This window comes from Lytechinus variegatus, chromosome 11 (assembly GCF_018143015.1).
Source record: "Lytechinus variegatus isolate NC3 chromosome 11, Lvar_3.0, whole genome shotgun sequence".
Taxonomy (NCBI): domain Eukaryota; kingdom Metazoa; phylum Echinodermata; class Echinoidea; order Temnopleuroida; family Toxopneustidae; genus Lytechinus; species Lytechinus variegatus.
Genome location: NC_054750.1, coordinates 25,294,809 through 25,311,928, shown reverse-complemented (window position 1 = coordinate 25,311,928; position 17,120 = coordinate 25,294,809). Strand labels below are relative to the sequence as shown.

The 17,120-nt window shown below is 35.6% G+C and overlaps 1 protein-coding gene across 4 annotated transcripts in view; it reads left to right on the top strand.

The window, feature by feature from the left end:
• Positions 1-17,120, top strand: part of LOC121423414 — a 155,926-nt gene that overhangs the window by 39,386 nt on the left and 99,420 nt on the right. For 3 of the 4 annotated variants that reach the window (XM_041618742.1, XM_041618743.1, XM_041618741.1), the window contains 12 exons: positions 169-252; positions 1,532-1,591; positions 2,758-2,838; positions 3,983-4,051; positions 4,575-4,652; positions 5,177-5,221; positions 6,316-6,393; positions 7,694-7,717; positions 9,066-9,086; positions 10,411-10,443; positions 14,954-15,001; positions 16,358-16,420. In XM_041618742.1, coding sequence (XP_041474676.1) covers positions 169-252; positions 1,532-1,591; positions 2,758-2,838; positions 3,983-4,051; positions 4,575-4,652; positions 5,177-5,221; positions 6,316-6,393; positions 7,694-7,717; positions 9,066-9,086; positions 10,411-10,443; positions 14,954-15,001; positions 16,358-16,420 — 684 coding nt within the window. Of the gene's footprint in view, positions 1-168; positions 253-1,531; positions 1,592-2,757; positions 2,839-3,982; positions 4,052-4,574; positions 4,653-5,176; positions 5,222-6,315; positions 6,394-7,693; positions 7,718-9,065; positions 9,087-10,410; positions 10,444-10,933; positions 11,018-14,953; positions 15,002-16,357; positions 16,421-17,120 lie in introns of those variants that run through there. The other variant, XM_041618745.1, reaches the window with a different exon arrangement.

The following is a 17,120-nucleotide window of genomic DNA, read 5'->3' as shown; positions in this document are numbered from 1 at the left end:
AGTGTAAAATATTGCTATGTTCCTTTTTATTGTGAGACAGGAACATAACAGCAGCCCCATGATAACTGATATAATAGGTATGCGTAAATAAAACTGAAATTGATAATTAAGAAATAGATTGTCTTTGCTTAAAAGTTTTACACACAGTTTTTGTTTCGCATTTCATAGACCTACGGGGACTTTTTGGACAAACACCTGTTCAAAGTTCGGGAGGGCAGTTCCAATTGGTTCCCCCTGAAGTACCAGATTCTCGTAAGTAGTGTGATTTTTGATGTCGGACTTTAGCAGTTATATCATAAAGCGTTACTTAGCAAGAAAATTTGGATGGGCCAGACATGGCGCATGGGCCAAAATTTTCTACACAGCTGTGAGTCAGCGAAGCGAGCGAGCAAAATTGTTGACCTTTTTGATAAAAAAAGAAATTTTTGTAATAGATTTCGAGATAATAGTCAGAATATGATCTCATATTTTATCCCTTTTCTCTTTTTTCTTTTTCTCCCTTCATGCTTTGTCGTAAAAATTGTGGGGGAATATGGATCCCAGGCAAGCCCCCCATCTGTATGCCAGTGCTTCAGACTGATATAGGCTAATGATACACATCCTCGAGGGCATGATCAAGAATTATACGCACCGCTGGCGTATAGGGTGCTTTAAATTGGGGCCATGATTCGACCCAAAAGCTTCATGTCCATTATTTAGGGGGGAAGGAAAGAAAGGAAAAGGGTGAAGATAAACTGAATATTATGTCAAACTTCATCACAAAATTAGATTTCTGAATCGAAAAGGTCATTTTGGGGCACGTTCGCCTCGCTCGCTTGACTGTTCATCACGTGATAGAATCCATTTAATCATGTCATTAGGATCCTTACTAGCATTCTATAAAAATAATTATGTTCATTTTGTCGACGAATAGACCCAAAAGACGCATAAAATTAATGTTCATCATTATTTTGTGTTTTTTCGTAAGATAATAGTTATTGGCCCACCCTTCTACAGACCGTATACAAAACAAAAATACAGAAACGGGAGGGGTGAGAAAAGTAAAAGCATTGATAAACGGGGCAGCATAATTATGGTTACCCACATAATTATGATTATAAAATTATCGTGGGCTAATGTCCCTTTTGTGCTACATAACATTATTTGAAGAGTGGTGGGATAGATGGACAGATGGATGGATGGATGGATGAATGGATGGATGGATGAATGAATGGATGGATGGATGAATGGATGGATGGATGGTTGGATGGATGGTTGGATGGATGGATGAATGAATGGATGAATGAATTAATGGATGGATGGATTAAGGGATTGATGGATGGTTGGATGGGTGGATGGATGGATAGATGAATGAATTGATGAATGGAGGGAGGGATGGATGGATTGAGGGATGGATGGAGCGAGGGAGGGTATACACTACCCCCGCATTAAACTTGGGTTCGAGAGAAAATACTGTAAAAATATAGACAATGAATTATCGATATTACTTGGATAAACATTAATCTATTCATATTATTTCTTCCTAATCAAGCCGACGTCGGAGATGCAGAAGCTGAAACGCCGCGTGAACGTGGTAGGCCTTCCCAGCCAGGTAGGAATTTAACCCCTTTACCACTAGACAGATAAATAATAGTGCATCCCTTCAGTTATCACGGAACATTGAAAAATGGGCATGCTTGCATATCTCTTACGGCATAACTTACGAAACTGCTTAGAATTGTCTTAAGGCGACCGCACACCTTACGATTGGTCTGCGACCCGATTTTGAATAAAACCTAGCAGAATTTGACATGTTTGATGCTAATATTGAGACTTGGAATATCTTACTGTGTAATGTTCTAAACCATCATACGAATATCTAGGTTCAAATCTGTGACTATGCTATCATCCTTCTTAGAATAAAGGCGAATTTAATATCTAGTCGTAATGACGTCATAGCAGTCGTACGATTGGCTACGATTCGAAACTAATTTGGCCTTTACTCCGAAATAAAGGCTTGTAATCTTTCAAAATGATTATATTAGCGTTCTTTCAATTAATTTAAACCTCAAATGAAATGATGTGTGTCAATTACATTTTCAGAAAATGAGCAAAATGCGATTTGTTCCAAAATCGGATCGCGAACAGTCATAAGATGTGCGGTGGCCTTTAGATAATCACGTGGAATAAAATTTTGCTCTTCCATTGATCATATTAATTTATGCATGATATATCCATACTTCAAGTTATGATTCTTATCTAACTTAATAAAGGTAAACATATATATTTTTGTTGCATGATAAAGACACGCTTTGTGGCATTCTTAGAAAATCTACTTTCGAAAATATGATAATATGGAAAAAATATATTACAGAAAATATTTCAATGTATTAAAGTGTTCTATTCAGTGTGTTTTCAGCTTTTTTGTTTAAAAAGTGATTGGAAACGTCTGGGAGACCCAACCCTGTCTTGTTTAGTGGCTCACGATTTCCTCGTTACCATCTTGAGAACCTCTAACTAATAAGGCATCTAAATATACTTGTATACACTTAGAGATGAAAGAAATCCTAAGATCAAAGTGTTTATCAAACCCACTATTTGCACACTCAAACTCCTCAGATAAAACAATACAATATATATCCATCAAAATTTGAAAGGAACACGTTGGGAGTGTAGTCCTAGTATGAATTTTTATTAAGAATTAGCATAGTCTTTGAAGCCCAATCTGTTCCGATCTTTTCAAATTGGTTATTTTCCAAAATGTTTTCTCCTGTTCAGGCTCAACTGGAAGCGGGACTTTTCAGTCAATTGGTGTTCAAAGTGGATCAGGAGTATTCAGAAGCTCTAATGTTCAGAGTGGTAACTTACCTAATGAATACATGAATAGATCTAGACCAGTTCGTAGTTACTTCATGGACAATTTTGGTCAAATTACCTTTCATTTCTCTCATTATGATAGGCAGATTTCAAAGCAAGACATTACGTATAATCTTGCCTTACATAGCAGGATGAAGAAATTCAATAGACCAGGTGACTAGAATAGCACACCAATGAACGCTTTATGAAGGTAATTGATGCATTCCTTCTCTGAATGCATATCATAGCATGTTGCACAATGTACTTGGCAAACTGTGAAATACCAGTCGTTCGTGGACGCATTGTTGTTTTTTGTGGATGTAAATGAAAACCACAATTCAAAAGAATATATGAATAATCAAAACATGAAAGTTGGTGCTTATCTCATTAGATTTTAAACCACCATGTCACTTTAGTACAAATGACCTTCCTCTGATCATGCGTAGAATCTTTTGATCATGCGCAGAAAGGAACTACGAACTGGCTTATTCAAAGTATTTTGAATAATTTGCATTCTTTTTCGTATCATAATCTTCGTCATTGCTATCTTCAGAATAACTACAAGGAGGGTGGTGGTAAGGAAAGATTTTTTCAAGTAGTGAAACAAGTAGGAAAAGAGAGGTAAAACAAAGTAAAAGAGGGTTAAGGAAATTGACAATCATATAAAAGAAATGAGGTCATGAAAAAACCCCAACAAATTATTCAAATTAGAATTCCGACAATCATCGGGTCCATGGCTTTGTCCTATTGAGTGTTTTACGAAAGGACTTGTTGGACGATTTATCAAATAGGTCCTTGTTTTATCGTTGTTTATCCGACAGTTACCATAGCAACGGTGCTTCTCAGCCAATCAAATTCAAGGAAAGTTATATGAACCGACAACCTGTTGGACAAATGTGTTGATGAAATGTTCCCCTGAATAATTTAATCATTTTTCTGGTAATTTGGAAACTTCAGAGCTGAATTTGATGTCCTAGAATGATGCACAGGGGAAACAAAATCACTGCCCTTCCTTCAGTACACAATCCACATATTAACAATTATTTCGCTCATTCCGCCAAAAGTTTTAATTTAAGCTATTCGCTAGATTTCTGTAGGATTTCTCACTCAGATATGGCTATCGAATTGTGTTATCTCTGATCTGTAGCTCCAACTGTCGAAACTGGGGATAGCGAAGTTGAAGCACCTCAAACAAGGAATGGCAGAGTTGGAACAGGTAATACACAAGTGCTGATTTGAATGAACAGAGAAAAATCCAAATAGCATTGCACTGATAATTTCATCGAATCGGATGTAAAATAAGAAAGTTATGATATCATCAAGTTTACCAAGCAAAGGTAAGCTGGGGGTGCTGGGGTGTTTCAGCCCCCAAGGATTTTCTGGGGGTCCTACGTGTGTTAAAGGCAGTATCCCCTGCAAATCAGGTGTGTTAAAAAAAGTGAAAATTTAACCAAAATCTCCCTTATTTTGTAATTAAAACATTTTTCGCTTGTCCTTTTTATCTTACAAACCAGCACCTCCTATTTAAAAAAAATAAAAATGAAATTAAAAAAAAAAATCGTTCACAGTGCCCTCGTTACCATGGTTACGTAGGCCTAAGCTCCGGGATTTGATTAGATTTTTCGATACAGAACGCTTTAGCGATTGTCCCGTATTTCATTTCGTGAAATCTGGTCACCCTGCACCAAGACACAATGGTAAGGTTAGATGAATATATTTATCTTTTTCTTTTCTGACAGGTACATTCAATCAGAAATCGACAGTGAGTTTGTCTGCTTTGTTTCTGACCCCGATAAAAACTGACGCAGAAATAGGAGGTAATATGCTTTATAATTTAGAATAGTCCGAACTAAATTATATCAATGAAAGTTAATATATGAAAAAAGTAATCAACAAATTAAAAATTTGAATTATTATATCGTATCAGTTTCATATATCCATAAAATTTAAGACATGTAATATGAACAATGCTATGCCGTAAAATGTCCATGAAGATAATATTATTGCTTGTAGATTTTCATTATGAACAGTATTTAGACAATTGGTCTTTCATGTGATTGTGAAAGTTAGATCTGTATATGGTTTGGTCAGTTGTTGATCGACACATCTACGCAAATTTGTTGGGGGGGGAGAGTAGGGCATTGAGTGTGGAACCAAAGTGATTGTACCATTAATTTATTTTTGAAAAATAATTCCATATACCTATATATATATATATATACTTGATGAAGGAAACCTGTACACGTACATCGCCAAGATTGATCACATTTATATATGTATATATATATATATATGTGTGTGTGTATATACTTGAAGCTACAAACCCTTACAATTTTTTTAGATGCCGAAACTGCTCAAAGCCCAACAAGGACAAGACAAACGTCAGGTGATTTTTGTTTTATTATTTATTTATGTATGTATTTATTTGTTTATTTATTTATTTATTCATTCTATTTATTTATTTATCTTTTATTCATTTATCTATTTATTTATTAATTCATTTTTTTGTTAATTTGTTAATTTTATTTTTGTTATTAATTCATTTATTTATTTATTTATTTATCTATTTATCTATTTTTTTATCTATCTATTTATCTATCTATCTGTCTATCTATCTATCTCTTTCTTTCTTTCTTTCTTTCTTTATTCATTTTATTTATTTATTTATCTTTTATCTTTTCATTTATTTATCTATTTATTTATCAATTCATAAATAAATTTATTTATTTATTTATTTATTTATTTATTCATTTATTCATTTTCTTTCTTTCTCTCTCTTTCTTTCTTTTTTTCTTTCTTTCCTTCCTTCCTTTCCTTTCTTCCATCCTTCCTTCCTTCCTTCCTTCCTTTCTTTCTTTCTTTCTTTCTTTCTTCATTTATTTGTTTATTTATTTATTCATTTAATTATTCATTTATCTATTCATTTGTTTATCTATTTGTTTATTTGTTCATCACACTATATTTATACAGGTACAAAGGCACTGGCATACAGATGGTTTATGGGGTGTATGGGATACCAGGGACGCACAAAATTTTCACGACTAAGAAAACAATTGAAGAAAAAGAAATAAAAGAAAAGAGAGGGGTGATCTCAATCAGAAACGTCAACCCAGTAAAAATCTTCGTCCACAATCAAAGGATCTCCTAGTATCTGAATTACCAGCAAATCGAAGACCTTTGGTCATAGAAGTTTTTGAGAAATTGCACCCAAACATCCTATATGATATCAGATCAATAACAAACTTCGATGTACAGATTCAAATCTGTGTTAAAACATATGTTTTAAGACTTGCATTAGCCCTACAAACAATAAAATATTTATTAAAGCAAGCCTGGCACACTAGTACCATTTATTACTATTATCAATGTTATTATTATTAATATTATTATAATTTTACTTACCATTATCATTATCACCCTTCTTGTTGTTATTATTGAAAAGCCTCCCATGATGATCTTTTATTTGATTCTTCTATTCAGTGCGGACTGGAAGCACAAACATTCCTGTCGGAATATTGGTTAAACTAAGGACACAATCTGGTTCACAGGATCATAAGAGTATGTAGACATTCTATCTTTTCGATTAATATGTAAAATATTTAAACAGTAGAAAACTTAATCGCTTAAAGACGCTACATATCATTAACAGCAGAAAAAATTTAGCCCAATATTGCTTGTATCAGGAGACAAATTATCATTCAAATATATAACTGAAAACAGAATATCACAATTCTATTTTTTTTCTATCTTTTTCTTATTTTGCATCTGTTTTTGTTTTGTACTAAAGATCCTTTTGGTTTGATTTTTTTTGTATTGAATATGAACATGTATTTTTATTATGATGAATGTACTGTATATACAATCAAACCTGTCTTAGCGGCCACCTGTCTATAGTGGCCACCTGCTTATAGTGACCACTTCAAATCCCCCACAGGAAATTCATGCGTTGTAGACCCTGTCTATAGTGGCCACCTGCCTATAATGCGATCAGTGACCACTCATTTTGCGTCCCTCGGTCAATATATACTGACCACTGAAATCAGCTTCTCTGGAGCTTTTGACTCTGACAGTAATTGAATTTGCTAGTCCTGACACTTGCAGCTGCATCTAAACACGAATCTTACTCTTAACATATACAATCTACATAAGTATTTGATTTGGTGGATTGGAATAGATCTAGGTATGGGATTTTATATTTAAAAAATAACTCATATAATAAAACCCATACTGTACAACGGTCCAGTTCATGATAAATTCAAGATGACCGCCAACCTGTCTATAGTGGACGACTGTCTACAGTGGCCACATGTCTACAGTGCGTGGCCACTTTTGTTTCCATTCGGTGACCGCTATACACAATCATGTTTGACTGTATCTATTGATCAACGAAACCATATCAATTATAAGACCAAATCAATCTTTTATACTCTTAAGTTTTCTTCTTTCCCTATATTTTTTTATTAAAATGTCTTCCTTTGCCTCCTTGCCCCAACGAAAAGCCCCCCTGAAACCATGCTAATTATGATGATGAAAAATGTTTCCCTTCTTCCTAAACGTTGAGTATACTTCTGAAATTTTATGTATAGACAGTATATATTTTCTCACAGTTTCGTCGCGAATTTGAAAAAAAATGGACTCACACTCTTGCCTTCTACCTAATAATGGCTTGACCATATAGGTAGGCATACCTTTTCGCGGAATAGATCATAAGAGTTTAATATAATTATATAGCGCCTTTAGCGACACCCACTCCCTCCAATAAAACCCCTTCTCCCCCTTCCGTGGAAGATTATAGCAACTCACTCATTATTAAAGCATAAAGTGATTGACATTTTCTTTCTTACATTTCATAATGCAGCATCCGCCAGTTTTGTGGAGGAAGGTGAGTCAAGAATGATCAAATACATCCCCCAAATATTAAACCTGAAACCCAGAATTATTATAGATAATTTATCATAACTTTATCACAAACATGATATATAGACAAACGATCTATCATTGTAAAGCTTAGGGCCTCTTCTTTCATATTGTGTAATTTAGATGAATTCTCATTCACACATCAGTGCGTACAAAGAGTTTGAAGAAGTTATAAAGACAACTTCGCTAGGCGTGTGGTATTTGAATTTCAAACAAAGAATATATATAAAAAAAAGTTCAAAACTTTTTTGTCGTATATGCACAAAAAATAAGTTAGGCCTATCTCATAACCTTGCATAAGTGAGTGTTGTGTGTGTGGCAAGGGCAATTTACCAAAAACAAAGAATATATATAAAAAATAAAAGTTGCTCTTAAATTTGATTGTTCAAACACTGACTAAAAATATGATCAAGAAATAACAAAGTTCTGTCATCAATTAACAGTATTTTATTTGTATTTTATACGAAAACCCTTCTCATATACATTATTGTGTCAATAATTTTATAATGTTAAATATATCATGTTGTTCAATAAGTTTTCATTTCATTAGTGTTGTAACTTTTATGTATTGATTTAATTTGTTCTAATGTGTATGAAAGGGATGGTCAGGGCTGAAAATATTTATATCTTAATAATTCACTGAATGATCAAAATGCCGAAAATTTCAAATCGGATAACAAATGATAAAGTTATTGAAGTTTAAAGTTTAGCAATATTTTGTGAAAACAGTCGTCATGAATATTCATTTAGTGGGCTGATGATGTCACATCTCCACTCAGTTTTCTTATGTTATTCCATAAAATAATATTTTTTCATTATTTCATACTTGTATGAATAATATGTCTCCCTTATAATGAGATAAGTTGCAGCAATAAATATCTAATACACTAAATCAGATGTCAATCCAATTTATCTAGTTCTTGGAGGAAAAAAAATGAATAAACCTATTTTCATATAATAAAATACAAAAGAACAAGCGGAGATGTGACATCAGCCCACCTAATGAATATTCATGACGACTGTTTCTACAAAATATTGCTAAACTTTAAAATTCAATAACTTTGTTATTTGCCACCCGATTTTGATGAAATTTTCAGCATTTTGCTCAGTGAATTCTACTCTATTTATTAAACTTTATATACTTTCAGCCCAGACCATCTCTTTAAGTATTTTTAGGATTTAGGTTTAGGTTTATTGTATAATTCAGATAAGATTTAATGTATTAGTTATCAAATATATTTTGTATAGCACATAGAGAGTCTTTTGACTATTATGTGCTATATAACTTTCAAATATTATTATTATTAATACAGATGACCAAGTACCAAGAGGAGGTGAGTATTATACTGCATGTAACTAACCATTGACATTGACATATTGACATACTGTGATATTGGAAGAAAAAAAAAAAATGTTTGGTTTTGTTGCCAAGCAATTCATGAAAAAAAATCTTCCCCGCATAGACTATGGCACTTTAAACACTATTGGCTATTGGGTTTTTACTAACCTGTCAAATATTGTCTCAATACATGTAGGCCTATATTCATAAATGTTTTTTCCATGGGAAAACGTGCCCCTACCCACTTTTGGAAAATCCTGGGTCCGCCCCTGAAGGTACTTTTGGATATTAAACCTGCTATATGGTACAACAAAATTGTTTGTATTTTTTAAAATTGATATGAATTGTATATAGGCTTGGGCTAAATTTTGTTTGTGTTTATTTCAAAGCACCAAGTCACCGATATACAGGCCTGGGGAGCGTTTCATGAAAAGACTTTTTCGGACGTTTTATCCGACAATTCCCATTTTATCCCACAGTTACCATAGGCATGATAGGAACAGTGCCTCTCAGCCAATCAAATTCATGGAAAGATGTCAGATCTGACAACTTGTCGGATGAAAATATTGATGAAACGCTCCCCTGATGCTTTTTAATGGAAAGCATCTATAAGCTATTAAAAATAGGGGAGAGCATTGGCCGTGGAAGCCAATTGACAAGCAAAAAAAAAAGAAAAGGTTATCAGCTAAAAAAATTAGGGGGGATCGTCCCCCCACCTCAATTTTTTTTGGATCTGTCCCCCTGTCCCCCCCCCGGTTCCGCCGCGTATGGGGGAGAGTGGGAGGGGGCAGGTGCAATTTACTTTCATAGGGGTTCTACGGGGTACTACCAGTTTTATATCCGTGTTACGGTCGTAATAATACCTTTTTTTAAATGCTCTCAGTTGTCTCTTCACTTTTACCCTCTGAGCCCGCCCCCGTATTTTCGGTGACACGACATTTGCTAAAATATCTTAATATCTCAGAGGGCGTAAGGCTAGAGTTAGGATCGTAATAGAGTTTTTGGTTCAGAATAATGTAATGACAAGGATTATGGTTTATCCAGTTTTGGAGGTTAGATTTTATTTTTGGCTCAGTAACGGTGCAGATTTTTCATCACCGGGAGACCTGTAGGAGTGATCGCCCCCGGTCCCCTATGGCGTCACTTCAGGTCGTTTGATTTGTCCTTCGTCCTACCCGCTTCCTTTTTGCCATTTTGGGGGCAGATTGTTGAGTGAACATATTTGAAAGTGCATGGTTCTAGGTGGTAAACAGGCCTATACACGAGAACTACTGTTTTAACAAACCTTCTTTTTTAAAATTGTTTTTACTTGCATGTAGATGCGGATGTAGCTATTGTGCGAACTCGAGGAGGTAGGTTTGAAACCATCTTAATTTTCATCATGTTGTTGGAATCAATGAGTGATCAAGTTGCGATAGAAATAAAGAGTGAAACACGTACTGGTTAGGCGAAAATTCCCCCCACCAATTCCCTGAGAATATATAGAACAGAAACGGTTCACAAATTTTTCTTTTTAAACACAAGAGCAACCTGGCCCATATCCGAATTGACTGGCTTCAGCCCACTCACTTAATTTTTTCCAAAACAATCGTAAAATTGACCATATGATTGTGATTTTTAGCATGGCCAGCCCCCCACTTTGAAAACCGTTCCGTGGCCCCTGACATGCACATATCTATGCTTTTTATTTTTTAAATTTAATTTATCTTTTCAAAACTATTATTGACGACATCGGAATCATTGTATTCTGACACAAGAGGGCGACAAAGAGAAGCGGTAAATCAATGCCAGTATGAAATTATTTCAGAGTCGATCAGAAATATTTGTTCACATGACATGTTTCCTGATAATGCATGTATTTCGTAATCTGACTTGGATGAAAAAGCAGTGAAATTTCGGCATCATGTTGCATTAAAAGAAATTATGGTATGTATAGGCGCATAGTAATGAGGTCTAGCTTGCAATGTTTTGAGAACAGTTTTTGCACAATCCCAGTCCCACGCATGCTGAATTTTGCTGTGTTGTGTTATATTTCTCGTATTGCAATGCACACAAAATGACATTTTCAATTTTTTTTTATATCTGATATCTGTGTGTGTGGTGAGGGCCAGGGGCATAAAACCAAAATACGGCGTATCAAGCAAAAGAATTGCAAGCGAGTGAACAAGCAAAATTTTAGATGTTCCATTACAAATACAAATATCCAATTTTGAGAATTTGACATCAACTTCGTCTTCCCTGATTTTTCCCGGAATTTCTCACTTCATAAAATGACACTTTCTGTGAGCGTAGCCCCGTCTTAAGAGACACTTTTTTGACTGCCCTACCCCGACAAAGGCAGGGTTATTCCTATTATAGTATTAAGATGCTCCCACTGGGAGGAAAGCAGCTACTGAGCTAGCAGGACTGTGTCGGGAAGGATTTTTCCAAATTTTAGCCTGCTCGATTGCTCAGACCAGGGTGGAAGTCACTCACACAACATGCGAGGTTAGATACTAACCTCGCACAACGCATGTGGTTTCATAGTGGACTTTGACGTTTTCATTCATCACACGAATGTGAGGGAATAAAAAACGCCAAACGTTTCAGTATTTCTCCACTAATGATTTCTTTTTAATAGTTTTAGTTTAAAAAAAAAAATGAATTGGAAATTATTTATAAAACTGTTTTTATCGCTTACCTCCAAGTCTCAACCAGGATACTCCGTTCGATCCGTCCTTAATACTGCGGTGGAAAGTACGCAAACAACAATCGAAAAGCAATTTTTCGTATCGAACATTCTCAATTCAAGTCGTCAGCGCGTAATAGGAAATTGTACCAAAAATCAACAGGTTGCATCTCATGTATATACTTATTGGTAAAGTACGCCATCTTTTGACAAGATGATGATGAAAGTGGATTGAACGAGCAAGAAAATAATGCTGATCGCCTAGAATGCAGCTAGCTTGCAACACCGTAAACAAAGGTACGGTAGGCACTTAAGAACCAAGTTTGAAAGGACACTCGTAAATTATGTCACTCTCTCGCGATGAATATTCATTAGATCCTGGTCGTGCGTGTTCAATACAAACTCTGCATGCACGCACTCGGTGTGTATTGAACACGCACGACCACGATCTAATGAATATTCATCGGCGAGAGTGACATAATTTTACGAGTATCCTTTCAAACTTGGTTCTTAAGTGCCTACCGGCTTGGTGAATAATATTGCGCGCCCTCTTTAGGCAAAAGTTGATATCAACGCTGATCAAGAGGCATCTACGTGAAGATCACGAAAAATGCTCTTATTTTATTAAAACAAACAACAAAGAGAATTCAACAAACGATCCATATGGTTCGGTAAGTGTTATAGAAAAATTATAAGTCATAGCTATGATGTAAAGTCAGTTATTTTAGTAAAAATGGTGTGAAAGATTCGCGTGCACCAGGTGCATATGAATCCTTCACACACGAGACGATTTGAAACCATGAGTGGGTGGAAGTGAGGTAGAAAAACAACTCTACCCTGCTAACGCCTGGACGTATGTTCTGTTAAGATGCGATCAGGGTGCAGTCTGTTTTCCTTTCTCTTTTTCTCCCTATTCTTCATTTCCTCTCCCCTCTTCATTTCCCTTCTCTGTTGAGCATGTGTCTTCTCTCTCTTTCTATTCCCTCCCTTTTCTATCCTCTCTCATTTCTCTATATCTAATCTTTTCCCCCTTTTTTCTTTCCCTTCTCTCCCTCTTTTTTAAACTTTTTTTTAAATTTCATATCTCCCTTTTCCGTCATTCTTTTTTCCTCATTTCCTCCTCCCTTATTGTTTTTCTTCCCCTTTTCTCCCCACCTTCCTTTCCGCTCTATCTTCTCCCCTATCTTCATTCCCCTTTCTTTTCCCTCTTTTCTCTTATATTCGTCCTCTCTTATTTTTCTATCTAACTCCCCTTTCTTTGTTCTCCCTCTCCTTTGCCATTTCTTCCATCTCTTCCTTTCCCTATTCTTTTCCCTCTTATCTTTTCTTTCCCCTCTCCCTTTTGTCTTTATTCTATTTTTCTCTTTTTCCTTCCCTTTTTCCCCATCCCCCTTTCCTTCTCTTTTTCTATAACACCCTTTACTTTCCACTCTCCCCTTCCTTCCTGTTCCTTCACTTTTTTATTTTTTCCTCTTTCCTTTCCCCCCTCTTCTCTTAATTCTTTTATTTCTCTCATTTTCCTTCCTTTTGTTTTCCTTTTGTCTGTCTTTTTCGTGAGGTGGGGGGGGGGGAGTCATTACCATGGAAATCTACCAGGGTAGGATATTAACGGAGTGTCCGACGTTAAGGAGCATGGTGGCTACCACCTGTGGCTTTATCACCTTATCAAGCAATTCCATCCCCCTTTTTCTACCTGCCCTCTGCCAGGGCTTAAGAAGACTCTTAGCTCACTTGTGGGTTGAATTACACAGGCCAGTCACTTTCCCCCAAAATACTTAAAAAAAATAGATCCTCTACATGTATGTATGTTACAGTTTTATTTAAAGTTAAAACATCACTTTTTGATTAATAATTTAAGACAATACTTTTTTAGACCATGTAAAATTAGGCTCTAATATTAGATTCTTATTGATTCCATGTCCATGATATCATTTTGTTTAATCTCTGGGACTTTTTGGGGCCTATTTTCTTATTCACCTGAGCCAGAGGCAGCGCTTTAAAAATATATTGTGAGCGGAATTCAAGGCCCTCTTCTAGTACCAAATGAGGTCAGGACATAACAGTATTGACCTCATATTATATAGGCGGCAATAGCAATTCTGGTCTGGGTGCTGCATTTGTAGAAAGTTGGCACCCGCGATATTAACACACAAATGCAACAAGGCAAATTGTCTAGTGATATTGTGTTTTTTCCTTTTAGTTCTGATTATTTTTGATTGACATTAGTTATTTTTTATTGCAGATTATATTGAGGAATAAAACTTTGTTTCACAGGGCAGTAAGGAGAAAATTTGAATACTTCATATTTCATATAACAAAATACAAAATAAATAGTGATTAAATAAAAAAAAATATAGCAAAAATCACTAAAGGGAAAATTTTGATTGAATATCTGGATTTTGTACATTGTCTGAATAAGGTCAAGTCTGACAACTTTGGCAGCTTTTTCAACCTTATTGAGGTTCCCATGCCTCCTAGGGTGGTGAGGCCCTCTATAATAAATTGGTGGAAAGTAAAAAAATCTAGCCCATAAGATTTTTTTTTAAATATGATTTTGATTAACTTTGTAAGTATTGATAGTAAGACTATTGTAGAGATGTTTATATCACCTTCATATCATAATCATTTGTAAAATGTGTGTCAAATTTTGTCACCCCTGTGTACAATTGCATGTTGTATAACTGAATGTTCCAGAATCCTGCAAACTTGTTTTATATTAAAAAATAGTTTTTGTGTTAATTTGGGTTGTAAGACTTACACCATTCAGATGTAAATATTTACGCCAGAAGGAAAATGAGTTAGCCTTGTGCTAAGGCATACGCTACATGTGTATACGACGAGTAGCTATCTTATACCAAAATAACTGACTGCCAAAATCTGCTATTCTACAGATCAAGAGGAAATGAGCAAAAAATACTACTAGACGCATTTCCCCAGTGCGTGGTTGTTTGGGAGCTGCACTTGCAAGGTTATATACTGATTTTTTGGATGGGTGATGCAACAGTTTTTGTCCATTGCCCAACAATTAAAAATAAGTGATGGTTTTCAACTCCAACAAACCGTTGCCTCATGGAAAATTGATCAAGAAAAATTATACAAACCGCTATGTGGCCCAGGTGTACGTTTTAGAGTTGGGTGAGGACTGGGTGTGCAGTGTAATATCACTCAAATCTTTTTCTTGTTTCTACCTCTAGATGTAGATACTGCAGGAGAACAACAAAGAACACCGGCAGAAATAGCAGGTACTTTCTTATATCCAGAGTTATTTTTTTCTTTGTGTACTGGATACAGGGGGTAAACTGTCGAATCGTCTATTGCCAACTCATCCACTCATCACGTGGTCTACCTTCATTTAGTATAATACCATTTGGTCCATCAACATTTTGTCTATCAACCATTCGGTCCATTAACCATTTGGTCCAATAATCACTTAGTCTAATCCCCAGATCGTCTATGACCATTTCGTCTAATAAACAGTTGGTCTAATACCCTTATTCTTGTCATTCATTTCGCCCAATTAACACTTATACAATTAGACCAAATGGTTTATGGACTAAATGGCTATTGGACCAACTGGTTATTAGACGAAATGTTGAGTGGACGAAATGGCAATTGGACCATGTGGATGGTGGACGAATTGATGATAGACCAAATGATAGTCGACGAGTGGGTAATTAAACGAATTGGCATTAGACCAGTTGGAAATAAACCATACAGGGCATGCCTGAGTGTTTATAAATGCAAGAAGAATAAGTCTTTATGATACAGGTATTTAACCCATTTGGAACTGAATGATTTTGCTATGACACATGTTTACCCTTCATTTAAATGTGGGCTTGGTCTCCAAGGGGTTAATAGGGGTTAATAGGGGCTGAGCCTCACACCTTTTTCAGTAATAGTCTACTAAATTAAAAATCACCTTCTTTAATATTTTGCAATGTGCAGAGTATAATTTTCCTGGTATAGCATCGCAATTTGCTCCATATTTTTCTCTGTTGTGGTTATTTACATGGTCATCGTGCAGCCCCCCTTTCTGACTCAGCCCCTCCACTGTCAAAACTCTTCTGCTTCCTCTGTTTATGGACCATCCACAAGGTCCTTTTTCTTTTTTTCTATGTGACGATGACACAATCATTACATAATCATTACACAACGTGAATGTTTGAAGTACTTTTCTGTTACCGGGTATTCTTTGTTCTCTTTGGCCATACAAGTTTACTGCCAGCTATGATATTTTGCAACTTGTAATTAAACAAATTTATCATTTTAATAAGGAGAGAATATGTACTTTGCATAATATTGTCTTATCCTACTGGTAAAAAGGGGATAATTTCATGAAACAAAAAGCCAAGGATTTTCAGTTGTTATAAGCTACTGAAATTCTTGCATTTTGATTGCCTCAGGGCAAAATAGTCATTGTATTTGAAATCTTTGTGAACTGCTCCCCCAATTTTAATGTGCATCTTTCTTCTCCAGTATACTTCCTGTAATAATCCATGGTCATGTTTTATTGATAAACTACTACATGATTCATTCAAAGCATCTCTTGTTTAGTTGTATCCTAATACAGTCTTCATCTTCTTTGTTTGATATTTTAGCTCAACTAAGGGGAGGAAGCTTTTTCCATGCCGCTGTTCGTTCTGGAGCATCCCAGATAAGAAGTAAGTATAGGTCAGGGCTCTCACTAATTCAGTGAAAACCAGCTGAGCAAAACTACCCATGAGACGTATAAATAAGGGTTTACCGGTATGCGGAGGAACTGTTGCACGCATGATTCCTATTCTCACCATGTTATCTGGGCCCCATCTTAAAAAGAGTTACGATTGATACCATCAATCAGAAGTATGGAAGGCCAGCAACATCTCTTTTTTGTTCAAAATATTTTCTAGATATGATGTATATTCATGCATTCTCTGTTTTCTTGTCAGTTCAGTATGCTTCTCTTTGTTTTCAAAGGACATTGTGCATGTTTCCTGAAGAAAATATCATGACACTGATGGATTTCCATTAGATGAGATTGATCGGATAAATCAGAACTTTTTGTAAAGATGGGGCCCGGGTGTCAATGAAGTCGCAAGCTAGACTAGCCAGGAAAATATGCCTAGTATATCTTTAGATCATTGCAGTATTGTCTTTTGTAGTTGGGGGTTTCATTCAGAAAATAAGGATTTGGATGCCTCAGTTGGTTGATTTGGGATCAACAAAAAGGTGGAGCGATTTTCAAGAATGTGTGGGGCACAAAAGCATCTAGTCCAAAACATAGAGGGCGACTCCATTGGTGATCTGAACTTAACAGAACCCTGTGGTATGGATAAACCTTTTTGGTGTCAACTTGTGATGAAACTGCCATTCGGGTTCACC